The 15,252-nt window shown below is 43.2% G+C and overlaps 1 protein-coding gene across 2 annotated transcripts in view; it reads right to left on the bottom strand.

Annotated features, from left to right (window-relative positions):
• ITGB1 (integrin subunit beta 1) overlaps positions 1–14,469 on the bottom strand; it is a 46,095-nt gene extending 31,626 nt beyond the window's left edge. Inside the window, exon 1 of one of the 2 annotated variants that reach the window (XM_033070682.2) lies at positions 14,369–14,469. In XM_033070682.2, the coding sequence (XP_032926573.1) occupies positions 14,369–14,377 (9 nt within the window). In that variant the 5' untranslated portion in view covers positions 14,378–14,469. Of the gene's footprint in view, positions 1–12,644; positions 12,670–14,368 lie in introns of those variants that run through there. The other variant, XM_033070691.2, reaches the window with a different exon arrangement.
• Between the last annotated feature and the right edge of the window lie 783 nt (positions 14,470–15,252).

Here is a 15,252-nt window from a genome sequence, read left to right as displayed (position 1 = left end):
GGGCGGGGACAAAGCACCCCGTCGGCTCCCCGAGCCGCGGCAATGGCTGCGCGGGGCTCCCGTCGGCTCCCCGGGCCACAGCAATGGCTTGCGCGGGGCTCCCGTCGGCTCCCCGGGCCACAGCAATGGCGGCGCGCGCTTCCCCCCCCTCCCTGGGCCGCAGCAATGGCGGCGCGCGCTTCCCCCCCCTCCCTGGGCCGCAGCAATGGCTGCGCGGGGCTCCCGTCGGCTCCCCGAGCCGCAGCAATGGCGGCGCCGGCTTCCCCCCCCGCTCCCCGGGCCGTGGCAATGGCGGCGCGGGCTTCCCCTCCCCTCCCCGGGCCGCGGTAGGGGCGGCCCGGGTCCCCCCTCTCCTCCCCTGGCCACGGCAATGGCGGCGCCGGGCCCCCCCCCCGTCTCTCCCCTGGGCTGTGGCAGAGGAGGAAAGGGAGCTCTCCCGCCTCTCTCCCCGTCCCCCGTGCTGCCTACAGGGAGCCAGGCTCCACCAGCGGTGCAACAAAGTAGCGATTTGTAACAATCGCAAAATGCCGACTTTGCAGCTGCTCGGCTCAGCACTCTGGCAGGCACTTCTGAGGTTGTATTAGCTGCTCCTGAGTATTAGCCGCATTTCCGGTTTAGGAGCAAAATCTTAGTCAAATTGGTGCGGCTTGTATTCGTGAAATTACTGTACAAGATAGTTAAAATCCACAGAAAACTGATTTTCTGTTTAGGTTAGGGAAACCAGCTCTTCCATTCCCGTATGGGTCTGTAAGATCACCTGCCACAATTAGTGTATGTCACTGTTTGTTCAGCAGATTCCCCTGCAAGGTTGTGAGTCCAAAAAAAATGAGAGTACACATTTCTGCATGCCCAAACCATGAGAAAAGATACAATTTGAGAAGTCTGACATTGAAACTACTGTGCCCCATTCCTGTGCCCAGAAAGGTAGACAAACATGACGAGAAATGCAACTGCTAACACTGAGTTATGCTACATTATTACCCACAGTTTATTCATACAGCTCTAAAGAATTTCCCACTAAATCAAGTAGTTTAAAATTCACAAAAAAAAGGACTGAATGCAGAGGGAAAAATCCGTAGGTGTTATGCTCTAAAATAATGTTGTGTCTTTTGCTGAAATCCCAGCATGGGCACCTACATCACATGGTCTCTTCAGCAGAATAAGTGAAAATATTAATGTACAAGTATGAGCAGACAGAGGCCACAGCTCCTGAGAACAGAGCTGGAAGGTTGTTCATGGTATCATCTTGTGTCCCCAGAGTATGGGGTGTTTGCTAGTTTATACAGGACACAGCTGCTTCAAGACTGAACCACTAACTCCACAAGCACTCACATGGTTTGACCATACTATTGCTTTTACATAGAATTTACTGGTATTTGTTTCTATGTTTCACAGAAGCTCTCACCTTTCTGACAGTTCTAAATAAAGGAATGAGAAGCAACTGGGTATCTTTATGCAAAGTATTTTTTAGTTTTTAGTTAATTATGGAATGGAAACAAACCTGCCCAAGTTAGGTGCACGGCTGCAAGGAATTGTGGTGGAGAAGATTTTTCCTGAGGGAAGACATAAATTTGGTCAATAATCAGAAAAAATACAGGTAGCGGTTTCAGAACAACTGCAAATGATAAAGTTTTCTGGTATCTGACATCTCTCCACAATGAGAAAGATAAAATGCAGTAGATCCACTGGGACATGACAAAAGATGATAATACATCCCAGATATTTTCCAGTAATGTGGCATACACGTGAAGTAAGGTAACTGGCTCCAGTCCCTCCTCAGCCCCAAAGGGTTTGCATTGCCATTTCCTGGGAATGCTCTATGATCCTACAGGATATACTAGTAAGGGCTTTAATTAAACCAAAGCTGCTACACAGAACAAAGGCACAGAGACTGAAAGTGAACTGATAGTTTGTCTCTAGTCTACTGAAGGCTCATATAGTAGATAAAAAGATGTGAGGTTCCAGTTACTGTTCCCTGTAATATTTACAGATTTACAGCATATTGTCAAAGAGAAAAAACAGACTTGGGTTCATAATTTGGAGTATTTCTTTCTCACCAAATGCTCTACCCTGAATGAAACTGAAAGGAAACAGATGTATGTTCAGTCAGACACGTAAGAGACCCTGGACTGCAAAACTCCTGTGTCATGGATTCCGACTCTGACCAATCTAACAGCACGCTGGGCTGAAATCCTCTTCTACTTGCAGACCTGACCAATCCTAACTATCTGGACTTCTCTAGGGACTTAAGTTAAAAGTGAATATGAGGAACTAAATACAAGGAACCAAAGGTAGCCAGGGAGCTTAAGGAAAGCCAGAAAAACCTACAGAATGTAGACTTTTATGAAACATAGCAAACCTATTAAGGCTGGGTAAATTACACACCGTGCCTGATTTAATCGTATTTCTTTACATGTTTCACTGTATCTCTGTGTTTCCACTAGCAAAATCCACTGATAATTTCTCTTAATGACAAACTCCTGCAATCGTTTGCACACCTAAGTAATACTCATCACAAGAAAAACAAATGCCATAGCGAATAATAAAGACTACTGCTACTAAAGCCCACTCAATTTATCACAGAATACTCTGAGATGGAAGGGACACACAAAGATCACTGAAGTCCAACTCCTGGCCCTGCACAAGACACTCCCAAGAATCACACCATGATTTATCTTTTCATGAAATATTTCTGTTTCAGAACGTGCACACGTCCAAATTTCATGCAGAAGATGGTGATAGAAGGTAAAAGAATGGGAAAAAGATGCAGAGGGACACCTTGAAGGTGTAGCTATTGACAAAGAGTCCTTCATCTTTCTGGTCAGCAAACCCCAAATTCAACCTTGATCTCTTCCTTTTGTTCTCAGGCTTTTTGGAGAGCACTGTGGTGCAGGTAGGATTAACATTGGTTAGTCAGCACCACTTTTGAAGGAAGGACCTTTTTTCAAACAGTGTGTACTCTGCCATGCACAGACAGCTCGTAATTCATGACTAAATCTTCACAGTACTACCACACCACAAATCATTACTAATTTAAGAACACGACTTTGCTGCATTAACCATCCTTGTCCCTGGCTTGGTTTTTATGCACATGAAGAGACTATTTGTATAACACTTTCTTGACCCATTGAATCATAATTTGAAGTCAAGATTCCACAGTTCAGGAGTTACTTTGGAAAGCATCTCAATGCTTGAAAGATAGGTAGTATTTAGACAAAGGTCACAAGAACAACCAACCTGTGCATGATGACCACATACAGGAAACTGTTCAAGAGCCAAGTCAGGTACTCCTTCTTATGAAAATGTTCCTTTTCATTTAAATATTTTTACCAGGCAGTTATCCATAAATTGCAATTTACAGCATAAACTCTTGACAGCTGTATTTTGGAAAACTAAATTAACAAACAGGTGTATTGTGCTTTATGCTCAACACTAAATTAGGAGAGAAATAACACTCTGCATGTTCTCCATCAGAGCACTCAGAGACCTGCAGCTACACCTCATGAAAACATCAGTAATGTGCTTCACGTGTTGATTACCTATGGCCTATACCTAGTTAAAGCTGTAACATTTCCTTCTGTGACAATCCAGTGTGCAACTACAACTTGCTCTACACTTCTCAAACTGTTGTGCTTATGAAATCCTACAGAAGCTGGGGATTCATTCAAGGATACTATGAAATTCCTTGAATTTTAGGAAAAGACAGAACAATAGAACCTGTTCCTGTGCTGCTTATGCTGGCATGCAAGCACCCTGCAAAAGCAGCACCTCTCCAAGCCTAAACCACTAAAACATGCCAAGCCCACTGTGACCAATGCTGTGGTTGAAAGTGTTTGCTGCATCTACAGCACCTCTATACAAGAACAACTAGAAAGCTTCCTCTAAGGATAAATATACAACGTGGACATATGCCAATAACAAAAATCTGGTATTTTCTTCCCCTTAAAATTGTCACTGTTAAAAATACCCCTTGTCCATACTCTTTCAAACATAAGCGTCCAATAATTCATCACAACCTTACTGACTCAAAGCATGTTATGTCCAGAAATTTGTAAGAATTATCACCACACTCAATCTCTTATCAGTAGGCATTTTCCCCTAACAAACATTTCAAGATTTTCATTATTACAAGCATCTCTTCACACAACTGTGATTAAAACAGAATTTTAAAAATCTGTTGTTTCAGTACTTTTCAAAAGCTTTTAGAACCCTGAGCTGGTTTTGCCTTAACTTAATTTCTTCTCTTGTCTAAATATAACACCTTTTTTTTGGTGGGAGAAAGTGTGACCTGGATGTTTAACTTGTTTACATAGTTTTTTCCAGCCTACAAGACTTCTTGACTAAATTTAGCATTTCCATCACAGATTACAATCAGGAACGCCACATAATTATTTAAGCCATTCTAGTAGAAAACATGGGGGTCTGTGCCGTGTGGTAGTATTAAATTCCTGCACACTCTGCACCACTTACTACTCCCATAAAGACACTATTTAATTTTGTGCAACTTAAACCTCACATTTATCCACGTGGGGAAACAAAAAGTTTAGTTAAGCATATAAATATAGTTCTTACACAGCTGACTGTAACTGATGCTTCCGAGGCTGTACTGCCTCCACGACTGGCACAACATCTGGCTAAACTTACTTTTATCCAATCTTTTCTGTTAAAGGAAAAGCAGAACAGAGGTAAGTTTGTTCTTGGGTAAAAAACTAGAGAATTTCAATAAATGCAATGTCTCACTCATCTATTTCTTTAAGAAAAAACAATTGCAAATGTGTTGCTGGCTATTGCTGCAGGTACTGCAGGAAGCCAGCAGCTGGCACACCACAAAGAGCAAACTCAGCGGAAACTTGTCTGTTGTTACATGGCAGAGTTCACCCACCAGGAGCTATCATTAACACTCAGGGTACAGTTTCAGCAGCCAAAACCCCGATGAAAGCTAACTGCTGAAAGAATCAGCAGTGTTGCAGCATCCCCAAACCAGCAACCTCTGACCCTGCACTACCATTCAGGGACCTCCTTCACCTCTACCCTAAGCCAGCTTCACTGGGACCTTGAGCCATCCCTTTCCCCTCCATGTGAAAAGCCACTTTCTGTAAGCCTCAGTGAAAACCAGACCTCCACAAGGCCAGAGGAGTGGTGAGGAAACAGCTTCTAAGAAGAGGCAGGTGGCTATCAGACTGACTGCCCTCCAAAATTGCACTGGCCTCTCTGCTGCTAAACCATCTGAAATTCAGGCTGTCACATGCCAACCATCCTAAGCTGATCTTAGATTAATTGTTTATAAATGCTCTGTAACACAGCCAGACAGTTTGGGAAACTATTCTGATTTCATTTTTACAGATTATGGGAATAAATTAGTAAGCTGAAAAAATTAACACAAAGAACAAAATACTAACTGATTTTAGGTTTGTTGTTTGTTCATATTTTAGTTCAGAATTTGAATAGCAAGTACATAAAATAATATTACAGATAACATTCAAATATTATACTAAGATCAATTTTCTAAAAGGATTCACTATTCAAATACAATTTGAATTGTACTGAAACAACTCTCATCCTCAAAATTCTTTTAATGCCAGATAATTGTCCAGGAAAATGGTAATGCAGAAATAATAAACTGGTCATCCCACAGAACTACATATATCCTTATAAATCTGTATCTATGAGATTTTGAATATAACTTAATTCTATACATATTTATTTTTCACAGTGTTATATATTTTTGTGTACATAACTAATGATGATTATTAATTCAAAGGCAGTGATAACTGCTTAGGAAGAAGCACAAACTGAAACAAACAGTGGACTTCATCCAGATTTTGATGCAAATTTGAGCACTTGCAAAAAGCTTATCAATCTCAGGAAAAAATAACTTGAACCTTAAAAGACTTTTAATTAAAAAAATCAAAACCACCCAGACTCATCACAAAGTACTTCATAAAAAGCAGTCGTGGCCTGAACAATCTGCCTATTCATACACTTCTGCTGCTTTCCAGAGCAGGAGTTTAAACCTGGAACCCACAAGTTGCTTTTAAGAGCACTGCAAAAGGTAAGAAAATATTTGTCATAGTAGCCAAGTACATCTACCAGTTTGCTACTAGTGAACTCAGGAAACAGCTCAACTTCTCAAGACCCTATAATTCCCCACTTTGCACCCTTCATCTCTCTGGTGCCAACTGCGAACGATACCTTTACCTCTTAGCTGAGCCAGTGGAACAAGTTGAGCAATAACATCTTGCTGAGTGATTTCTCACCTGATCTGGCAAGTTAAGATGGCTTACTCAAGTCAGAAGAGCACTGAAGCAGGCACAAGCAGATGCTGTGAGGTTCCACAGCAGTTTATGCCAACTTATCTCTGGACTGCCACAGTGGCACACGCTCTTGCTATGAGTTGCACGTTTTCCCGTTCCTCCCCTGACTCTGAAGCATGTCCCTTGCAATGTATGTGGTCTCCCAGTTGCAACACCTGATGTAGTTAAAAATTAGTATTTTACCAAGCTATTTTTCAACTAGAACAGTTATTTCAATAACTCAATACAGTCCTATAACTTCCACAGCTGATGCAAGCAGGATGGCAAAACCACACAGCTACGGGCAGGAGAGACAGCTGAACCTACAGCTTGTATAAATTGCTGCAGAACCACTTTCCTATGAAAATTAAACACGATTTTAATTGAATTCATGGTTCAAAAGCCATTGGAATATTTTAAATAATATGAAATTCAGGTAAATTTGAAAATCACTCATCTGCTGCAGAGTTTTCAGTTAGCACTAATGAGTGAGCTCTTTTTTTTAACTCTGCAGAGACACAGCATTAAAATTGCTTCCAGCTACCACCAAATGTTAATCATATTAAATACAGATATTATTCATTTAGAAAGTGAAACTGTATTGTGAATAATGCACCAAAAAGAGGCAGGATCTGTGAAAAGTCTTTTATTACTATCCAAACCAGCTGGCAATGGTAGAAATGCTGGCAGTAATTTTACACAGTATGGTTACTTCTGAAGCTGAAGTTGAGTTTTCACTCAAACAAGATATCTGTAACATGGCTGTGCAACATTTTAGTCTAGCCTTTGAGAAGCTATTTACATAACATGTGTAGTTGAGAGGGCTAACACATACACAGAAGAAATGTTCACTACTTTTATTGATTTTATTATGCATTTTTAACATATAGCTGATATGTACAGCATATTCTTCCAAAAAAGGAAATTTGCTGTTTCCTTTTTTATGCTGAAGTCCACACCCAGGAAAAATTACACCGAAGTTCTTGTAAATTAATTTCTCACACTGATTTGTATTTGCATAGAAGTGACAAAAACAACACAAAAAAATCACTCCCCATTTTTGAACTGCACAGTAAAAGCAGAGAATGAATGTTATCTTCTAAAATGTTACACTTTCAGATGTTTTGGAAATGCACGTAAGTTACATTCACATGTAACTGAAAGTCAGATTTTTAATCTGTTTGGACACAAAATCAGCAAACAAACAATTCAAAAACTGTAAAGCCTTGTACTTTACGCAGAAGGGCTACAGGATACCTTTCAGCTATGGGACAATCTCCACCCAGCATCACAAAGTCATCACAACACCACACACTAAAAACAACCCCTTGCAAAAGGACAAAAGGAACCCTTGAGAAGCTAATTCTTGACTTTATCCTAAGCTCACTAAAACTAATTTCCTAATACACAAGAAAATAAAACATCAGTGTAATAAGAAAGAAGCCCAGCCAGAACTCACTGGCAGCACATCAACCATGCTCACCCCAGCCAACCCTGCGGATGATGATAGAAAAGATTTCTCATTCCTCCTTTTCATTAACAGAAGAGGGAGCATTTCACTTGCTGACTGGACAAGAATAAAGCCTTCGGCCACTCCTTCTCAAAGATGTGTTAGAAATATCAGAAGTCATCCTGATACAGAATTCATTCCAAGTTTATTGATAACCAAATACTAAAATGTGTCATCTTTTGACACATCTTTCGACCTGGGAGAGTGCTTTGATTTAACATCAAAAAGATTATGGTCTTTCATATTTATCTCCACATCAGAAACAGGCCTCCCTTTTAGTTGTATTCAGCTTTATACAAAACCCCTTTACCCAAGATCTGGAAAAGCAGACAGCTGAGGATCTAGGCAGAGCTGGATGATGCCAATTTAATACTTAAGCAGTTGAATTTGTGGAGGATGCTGGCCAAGTCACTGGAATGCCAGGTCCTTGGAATCACCTTCATGTCCCCAGGATGCTCCTGGATGCTCTGGTTACCCCACTGCTCACTGGGAGAGCATCCTCTGCTTTGTGGAAGAGTATTCCCAGCGTGTCTTGCCAGCCTACAAGGATCCAGAGCAGAAGAGGACAGACCAGATGGCCTTGTAGAGCAGCTTCCTGCAGAAGGGGAGATGGGACTTTTGTGCCACTGCCCAGGATTAGCACCTTAAGACACACTAGACTACAATTCTACTAAAGAAAATTAAGAAACACCAGAATGACAGCTTATCCCCCTTTTCCCCTTGCAGAATGGACATATCCTTGTCTCAATATTTACTTTAAAGGGCAAGATTATGCCCAACTACACATCCCAGTCTCAGGTTTGTTTTCCAGAGACCAAGTATGCACTGATATCCAGGATACCACCTTTGACTCATCACCATTTCATAAGTTAAATACTGACTCCTTCTAAATTAATATAATACAATTTTTCTTCTTTTAAATAACCATAAATCAGTCATCTTTGAACAAGGGAAAGTTCAGTGTTTCAGTTCAGCCCAATATATAATTAATGTTTTTCATTCTACCACAAAGGATGAGAAAAGAAGACAGACTTCTTTTTTCATTCAGCTTCCATATAAAAAAATGGAAGTTTTTTATTTGCACATCTATAAAGTTAAAAAAAATTGTTAATAGCTATAACAAAATTAACTACATGCAAGTACTTCTTTGTAGTATAAATACTACAGAGAAATTTATAGTTTAAAACAATAAGAATTCGCACAAACAACAGACCTTCTTCCTGCTTCCTGCACTAGAATGTACCAAGAGCAGAAGTTAAAACTAAGTGAGTTAAAACCAGTACTAAGTTAAGTATATGTAAGTGATCTCATACAAAACAAAGCAGAAATAAGAGAACTACAAACATGATGCCAATCATTTGGGGGAGGAAATACTGGCATTAGATATTGTATATGTTTCAGTTTACGAGCGTTTTAAAGAGGAATCTGCACTTAAACATGGTCTTACATATAAGAATTTTTGAGAAAGCAACTTTTATAATCTAATGATTTACTGACAAAATGTAAGAACTGCATTAATTTAACAAAGATTTGCAAAACATTTTTCTGTAATAGAAAGGAATGAAAGCGATGGTGAGAAAAGATCTTAGCTCTTACGAGCAATAACAAAATTAATATTCCAGCCTCAGCTTTGTTACTCAAAACTTTCCCCTCTAATAAAACCACAAGAATACTAATGGTATTTTGTTGCTGCTGTTGGAAAAGCAAAAAAAGTACATGAAACTGCTTTTAAGACAGAAAGCATGTTTCATAACCCATTTTGCAGTTGACTGCAAAGAGAAATGAGAAAGATATAACAAAAAAATCACTAATATATTAAAGAGCCTCTGCTCAGTGACACCTCAAAGATGATTACAAGTGGGAATTCTAAAAAAAGAAAACAATTATAGTCTCATCAGACTAATTCCCCTACCATGTGCTTGGTTATATGCAAATATTGTTATAGATTGGCAACTTTACCATCTCTCTGAACATTTCCAGTCCACTAATGGGAGAATACAATAGCCCAAGAAGTCCACTAGCCACTCTGATTAGTTTATGAATAGAGAAGAGAAGGTGGTTAATACAAAGATATAGGATGTTTAATAACAACATTCTGCTAAAGAAAGCACCTTTTGTACTGAAAAAGGTAATAATTTTATTTAGTGGTGTTTAACGAGGTGCCTAATGCCTCATTTTTTGTTCACAGAAGTTAGAATCTTCATTTTCTGTGTAACATTTCCAACAGAAACTGTTCAGCAAGCCTACATGTGTCTTAAATGGGGCTAGAAACATACACAGCTAAAGCACACCATTTCTTACAGTGAAGCTGTATATACTTTTTACTGGTACTTACACTAATAATCTTCATGGTGGGAGAGAAAAAAATTCAGAGAAAAAGTCTTCTCAAATTTATTCTGACTTACAGTTTTAGGAGTTTAGGTTACTGGACCACACCTATGCAGGACCAATTAGAAAAAAAAGATAAAAAAGATAGAATTTGTCTTCCCATTTGTGGGTAAACAAAAATGACTTTTTAGGCTACTCCAGAAACGCCATAACCACAACAACTGACAGACACTGGTCAATATTGTGGTCCCCTTTGGTTACCGCATGACAAGAAACATCATCCTTTTTAGAAAGTTGGCAACACAATACACCACAGAGCTGAGCAAGGAGGAACTACACAGAAAAAAAGCAGAAATATCTGCCACCATAAATGACAATATTCAGTAGCATTAGAACAATCCAAGAGATTTAAGTTTTCTGACACAAAAGGAGCATTAAATCAGACATAGATATGGCCAGTATCTGTTCAGGAGACAAAGACACAGAATTTGGTCATCTATTCATTTGTTCACAAATCTGTGATACTCCCTGCCTCTGGAAAAGCAAACATCCTCTTCAGAAAAAAACAGCTAACTCTCCCCTACAGCAGAAACTTATTGTCATGTATAGCTTTGATATGTGCTTGTCTAAAAAAACGCCCCTGCACACCTACACCCAAGCAGAAAACCTTGAGTATCAAACCAGCAACATTAGACCTGGCAGTGAGAATGCTGCTATTACAACGTGACTTCAAAGCAAGGAGAGTGAGGTGAGTGAAACAATTTGTAGAATCAGCAATACAAAGACAGATGGGAGATGAGAAGCAGGAAAACACAGACTGAACACCGAGTTTGCTGCTGCTGCTGGGAGACCAGAAATTTTCATCCAGGCACAGAATATAGCAGCTGACTTAAAAATCTAATCATAGGGGAATAGTACACATACTGGCAAGTACTTTTTAATGACACTTCCAAAATAAATCTAACTACATATTGCTTTAATTACATTTTTAAGATTAATTTAATTTATGTAATTGCTTTATGAGCTCTACCAATAGAAGCAGCTTAAAAGGCAAAGAAAAAAACCAACCAAACAAAAAAACCCAAAAATCTCCCAACAAGGATTCCCTCTCAGAGGCCTGACAGCAGCTCCTAAGAATCAAAAGGATGCCAAGGGGATTGGCCATTCTAAAAAAAAAAAAGTTGGAAAAAATAAATCACTTGACGTTCTAGAAAAGCAAAGTAGGCAGAATAGGCTCAGCTACTGCAAAGTATGGATTCTGTCTTTTCTGGATCTAATCAATGTCTTTTCCAAGTGCCATGTGAAGTAGAATGAGCAATCTTAAAGCTAGTGATTAATACTGATTTAACTTTATTTGTGCAATGTCTCACTGATTACAATAGTCTTACACAGAAGGGGTACAAAACAACATTTGGAAAGGAATGAGGAGGAAGAGCCAATGGACAGGAAGCTCTGTCCAGCCTTCCTCCACAAAACCCACCCCAGACAAAATGTGAGAAGAACTACCAGAGAAAGTGGCACAGTTCACACATCCGCCCCCTGTGCGGCAGTGACAGGTGACACAAACAAAGGCTGCACAGGCCACACGAGCAGGTCCACACTGAAGAAACCCAGACCCCCGGACCATGCGCAGGAGAGGAACAACAGGGACTCTGCATGGCTGTCCACCAGAAGGAAGGGGAGCCCCATGCAGAACTAGAGCCTTTGCTTACTAAAAGGGTCCCATCAAGAGAAGGCACTTCACAGCCTGTTGAGCAATCACAGCCGCAGTACCTTGTTTCAGTACCAAGAGCTACAGCCAACCACGAAGCCCGTAGAAGACTGACGAGAAGCTGGGAGAACCACAAGCTAAGTGAGCATCACATCACTCAACTAAATAAGACTGAGTGGAAAGGTAGGCATGACAACTATTTACAAACAACTGACGGGCATTCATACCAGCAGCAGCAAGGGAATTATATTCAGGGCAAAAGAGACCACAGCACGTGCCCACCCCATGTGTGCGTGGCTCTCCTCAAGTTCACCTTTCTGCTACCCAAGTTATCTACTTCCTGCTGCTACAGCAAACAAACTTTTTTCAAATCTGAACTAGAGCAGAGCTACCCAATGAGAGGTATAGAGAAGATGTTTTAGAAAGAGGAATGTAATCACGAATCAGGAAGAAAGAACAGCAGGAAAAGTTCTCAGACAGTTTTTTTAAGCTTTGGGAATTGCTTCCCAAAGGAAGTGGTGTAAAGCTAACCACTTGAGTAATTTAAAACACTCGAGACAAAACACTAAAATTCTGCACTCCCATCAGAAAATCATGCATATTCTTAAAGAAACAAGTATCCCTCCAAATCAGTTCTTCACAAGGGTGGTCATTACTGGCACAGATTAGACACCTGAACACAGAGAGCAGAATGAGCTCCCTGGTTGCACCACAGAGAACACCAGATTTAACTGCTGACATTTCATGTTGAAATAAATATGGTTCATTTATCATGTGGCTGGCAAACAGATACAGCACTTACCAGCTCCGACTTTGATTAAGGTAAGATTGTGCATGCCTGTCAGCTTTTCATCTTTCAGCTGAAACACCTTTGAAAAGGACAAAAGTTGAAGGTGTTCACATCTTAAACATGTCTTGTCTTGCTAACCTATTGCCAACGGCTCAGTGTTTTTGCAACCCTTATAAATAGAGCCTTAGGCAAGCTTGCAAAATGCTACTTAATCATTTCCCAGAGGCAAGTAATATTTTTTGTGACAGGAGAATGAATCATCGGTTTTGTCACTGGGATGGATGCAGACAATGAATGTCTTTGCTACTCTTAGTCTTGTTTAACTTAGTATAATATCTTTCTAGTAGTATAAGACTACTTTAAAAAAACCCATAAAAACAACCAAGAACAACAAAATCCCCTCACTACTACCAAGCTGCCTCATTCCTCAAAACTAATTTTTCTCATGCTACCACCATCACCTACCGAATGATGTGTATGCCAGGAGTACAAGTTATTTAAATCTGTTTCCACATACATACTGCTTCATTCCAACACCTTAGCACACAAGCAGCACTAGCCGTGAGTGGTTCCACTAATCTAAACGGAGACAATCCTCACTCCTAAAGGTTTGTGTATCTTGGCATGAACAGGACTGTAGCAGCAATGGCAAATCTACCAGAAAAATCAACATTTTCACCCAACAGCTATGTGCACATGTGCTGGCAGGAATAGATTGTTGCATTCTATCAAGGGCAAATGAAGAAGCAAACATGACCACCAATAAACTTTTTTTCCTAAAAAGTAACAAAGACTACCTAATGAGTTTAGCAGGCAGTCAGATACTTATTCCATAACATAAAGACATCTGACACAGGCCTGAACAGTGAGTCAGAATGAATTTCACATCGCTTCATGTTTCCTTCCAACCACCACTAAACCAAGGCAATCTAGAAGACAAAGCACTGCTCTATGGCTGTAAGATTTTTCAGAAATCCCCACGGGGGACATGGCATAGAGGCCTCACATTCCCACTTCCATGCTATCACAAGTTTATAGTAAAGAGGCTCGGAGCCAGTTTGGACGGATCGAGTGGCCAAACGCTGCACTGCGACCATCCCGTCATTCAAACTGCACATACTCCGCTCTCAGGGCTTTCTGCAGATACCCAGGTCAAAGCCCTGGCTACTCAAGTTCCTGCACTGCCTCACTCCTTTCGTTCCCACTCCCGCAAGTCCAGCGCCCGCTTCCCGCGGAAGGCACCGTCCCCCTCTGGCCGCCCGCCCCCGCCCGAAACTTTCCCAGCCGAGTGCTGACCCTTTCCCGAGCACCCCCGGCGGGAGGGGGCGGCCGGGACAGCGCACGGCACCGGCACGGGCTCCGTCCCCACCGGAGAGGAGGGGTCGGGGCACTGCCCGGGTAGGGCCGGCCCCGAGCGGACAAAGGCCCGGCCGGCCCCGGCGGCACGGGAGGCCCGAGGCCGCCGTCCTGCCGCCACAGGAAGCCGCAGGCCGGGCCCGGCACCTTCCCGCCCACAGCGCCGGGCGGGCACGGCGGGAGGCGGCGCCCCCTCCTCCGCCCGGGAGGGCGCCGAGGGACCCGCACACGGGGCGGCGGCGGCTCCCGGCATGGGAAGCGGCGCTTGCGGTCCCGCACCGCCCGCCGGAGCCCGCCCGAGGCGCTGAGCCCCGGGGCGGCCACAGGCACCGCTCATCTCCCTCCCGGCCGGCTGCGACCCCCGCCCGTCCTCCCGTTACCTTGGCCATGGCTTCGGGCAGCGGGCGGCTCCGGCCCGCCCGGCTCGCTGCGGCTCCCTCTGCCCCGGCGTCCTGGGCTGGGCTGGGCGCGGCGGGACGCCCGAGCTCGCTCCTCGCTGGCTGCCCGCCGCCTGCTCCAAGTGCAGCGGAGCCCGGCCCGCGGGGGAGGGGAGGGGAGGTCCAGCACTCCGCTTTACCTACCCGCCCCGGAAACACATTCCTCCCCGCTGCCGTCAAGCGGGCTGGGGAGGCGTCTGCGGAGCGGCGGGCAGGGACGGGAGAGCCGTGCTTGAGGCGGGGCTGGGTTCCCGTTTTCCTCCGCTTCCATGTGTGCCGCCCGCCAGCGCCTTATTTGGCGGGGTTTGGCGGCGGAGCGGCCGCTGGGCCCAGCGCTGCAGCCCCCGGGCCGGGCCGGGCATGGGGCGGGGGCTGCCCCGCGCCCCCCTCGCTCCCGCCGCTGTCCAAAGGCGGGATTCGGCCCCAGCCCTTTTCCAGAGCTCTTCTCCTGCTCCCCTCCCTGCCTGGCGAGACAGCGGGGATCTGGGCAAGGGGGGATTGCCCGTCCCTGTGGCTGGCCACTATTTCCAAAAGCCGTGGAAGTCACGAAGCGATTGATGGATGTGTCTCTAAGCGATGAGTGGGCTTGTCTGGTGCTAACACACGCTCCGAGCTGAAGAGTGGCTTTCCCAAATCCCTCGGCCGGAGCCTGCTGGTGTTCGGAGCATGCCCTTGGTATTTTAAAGTGCCCCTTAAAGTAGGTACTTGGGAAATTGCTGATTAAAAAAATTAAAGACAGTGCCATTTGGCACCTTTTTGAAAGTAAGATGTTGGAAACACAAGCTATGAACTCACAGCTCAGAGCTCTAAGCACTGTGCCTTTATGT

Source organism: Catharus ustulatus, chromosome 1, assembly GCF_009819885.2.
Source record: "Catharus ustulatus isolate bCatUst1 chromosome 1, bCatUst1.pri.v2, whole genome shotgun sequence".
NCBI classification, from domain to species: Eukaryota; Metazoa; Chordata; class Aves; order Passeriformes; family Turdidae; genus Catharus; species Catharus ustulatus.
Note: the sequence above shows the minus strand (reverse complement) of the source record. Positions and strands in the feature narration are given on the sequence as shown.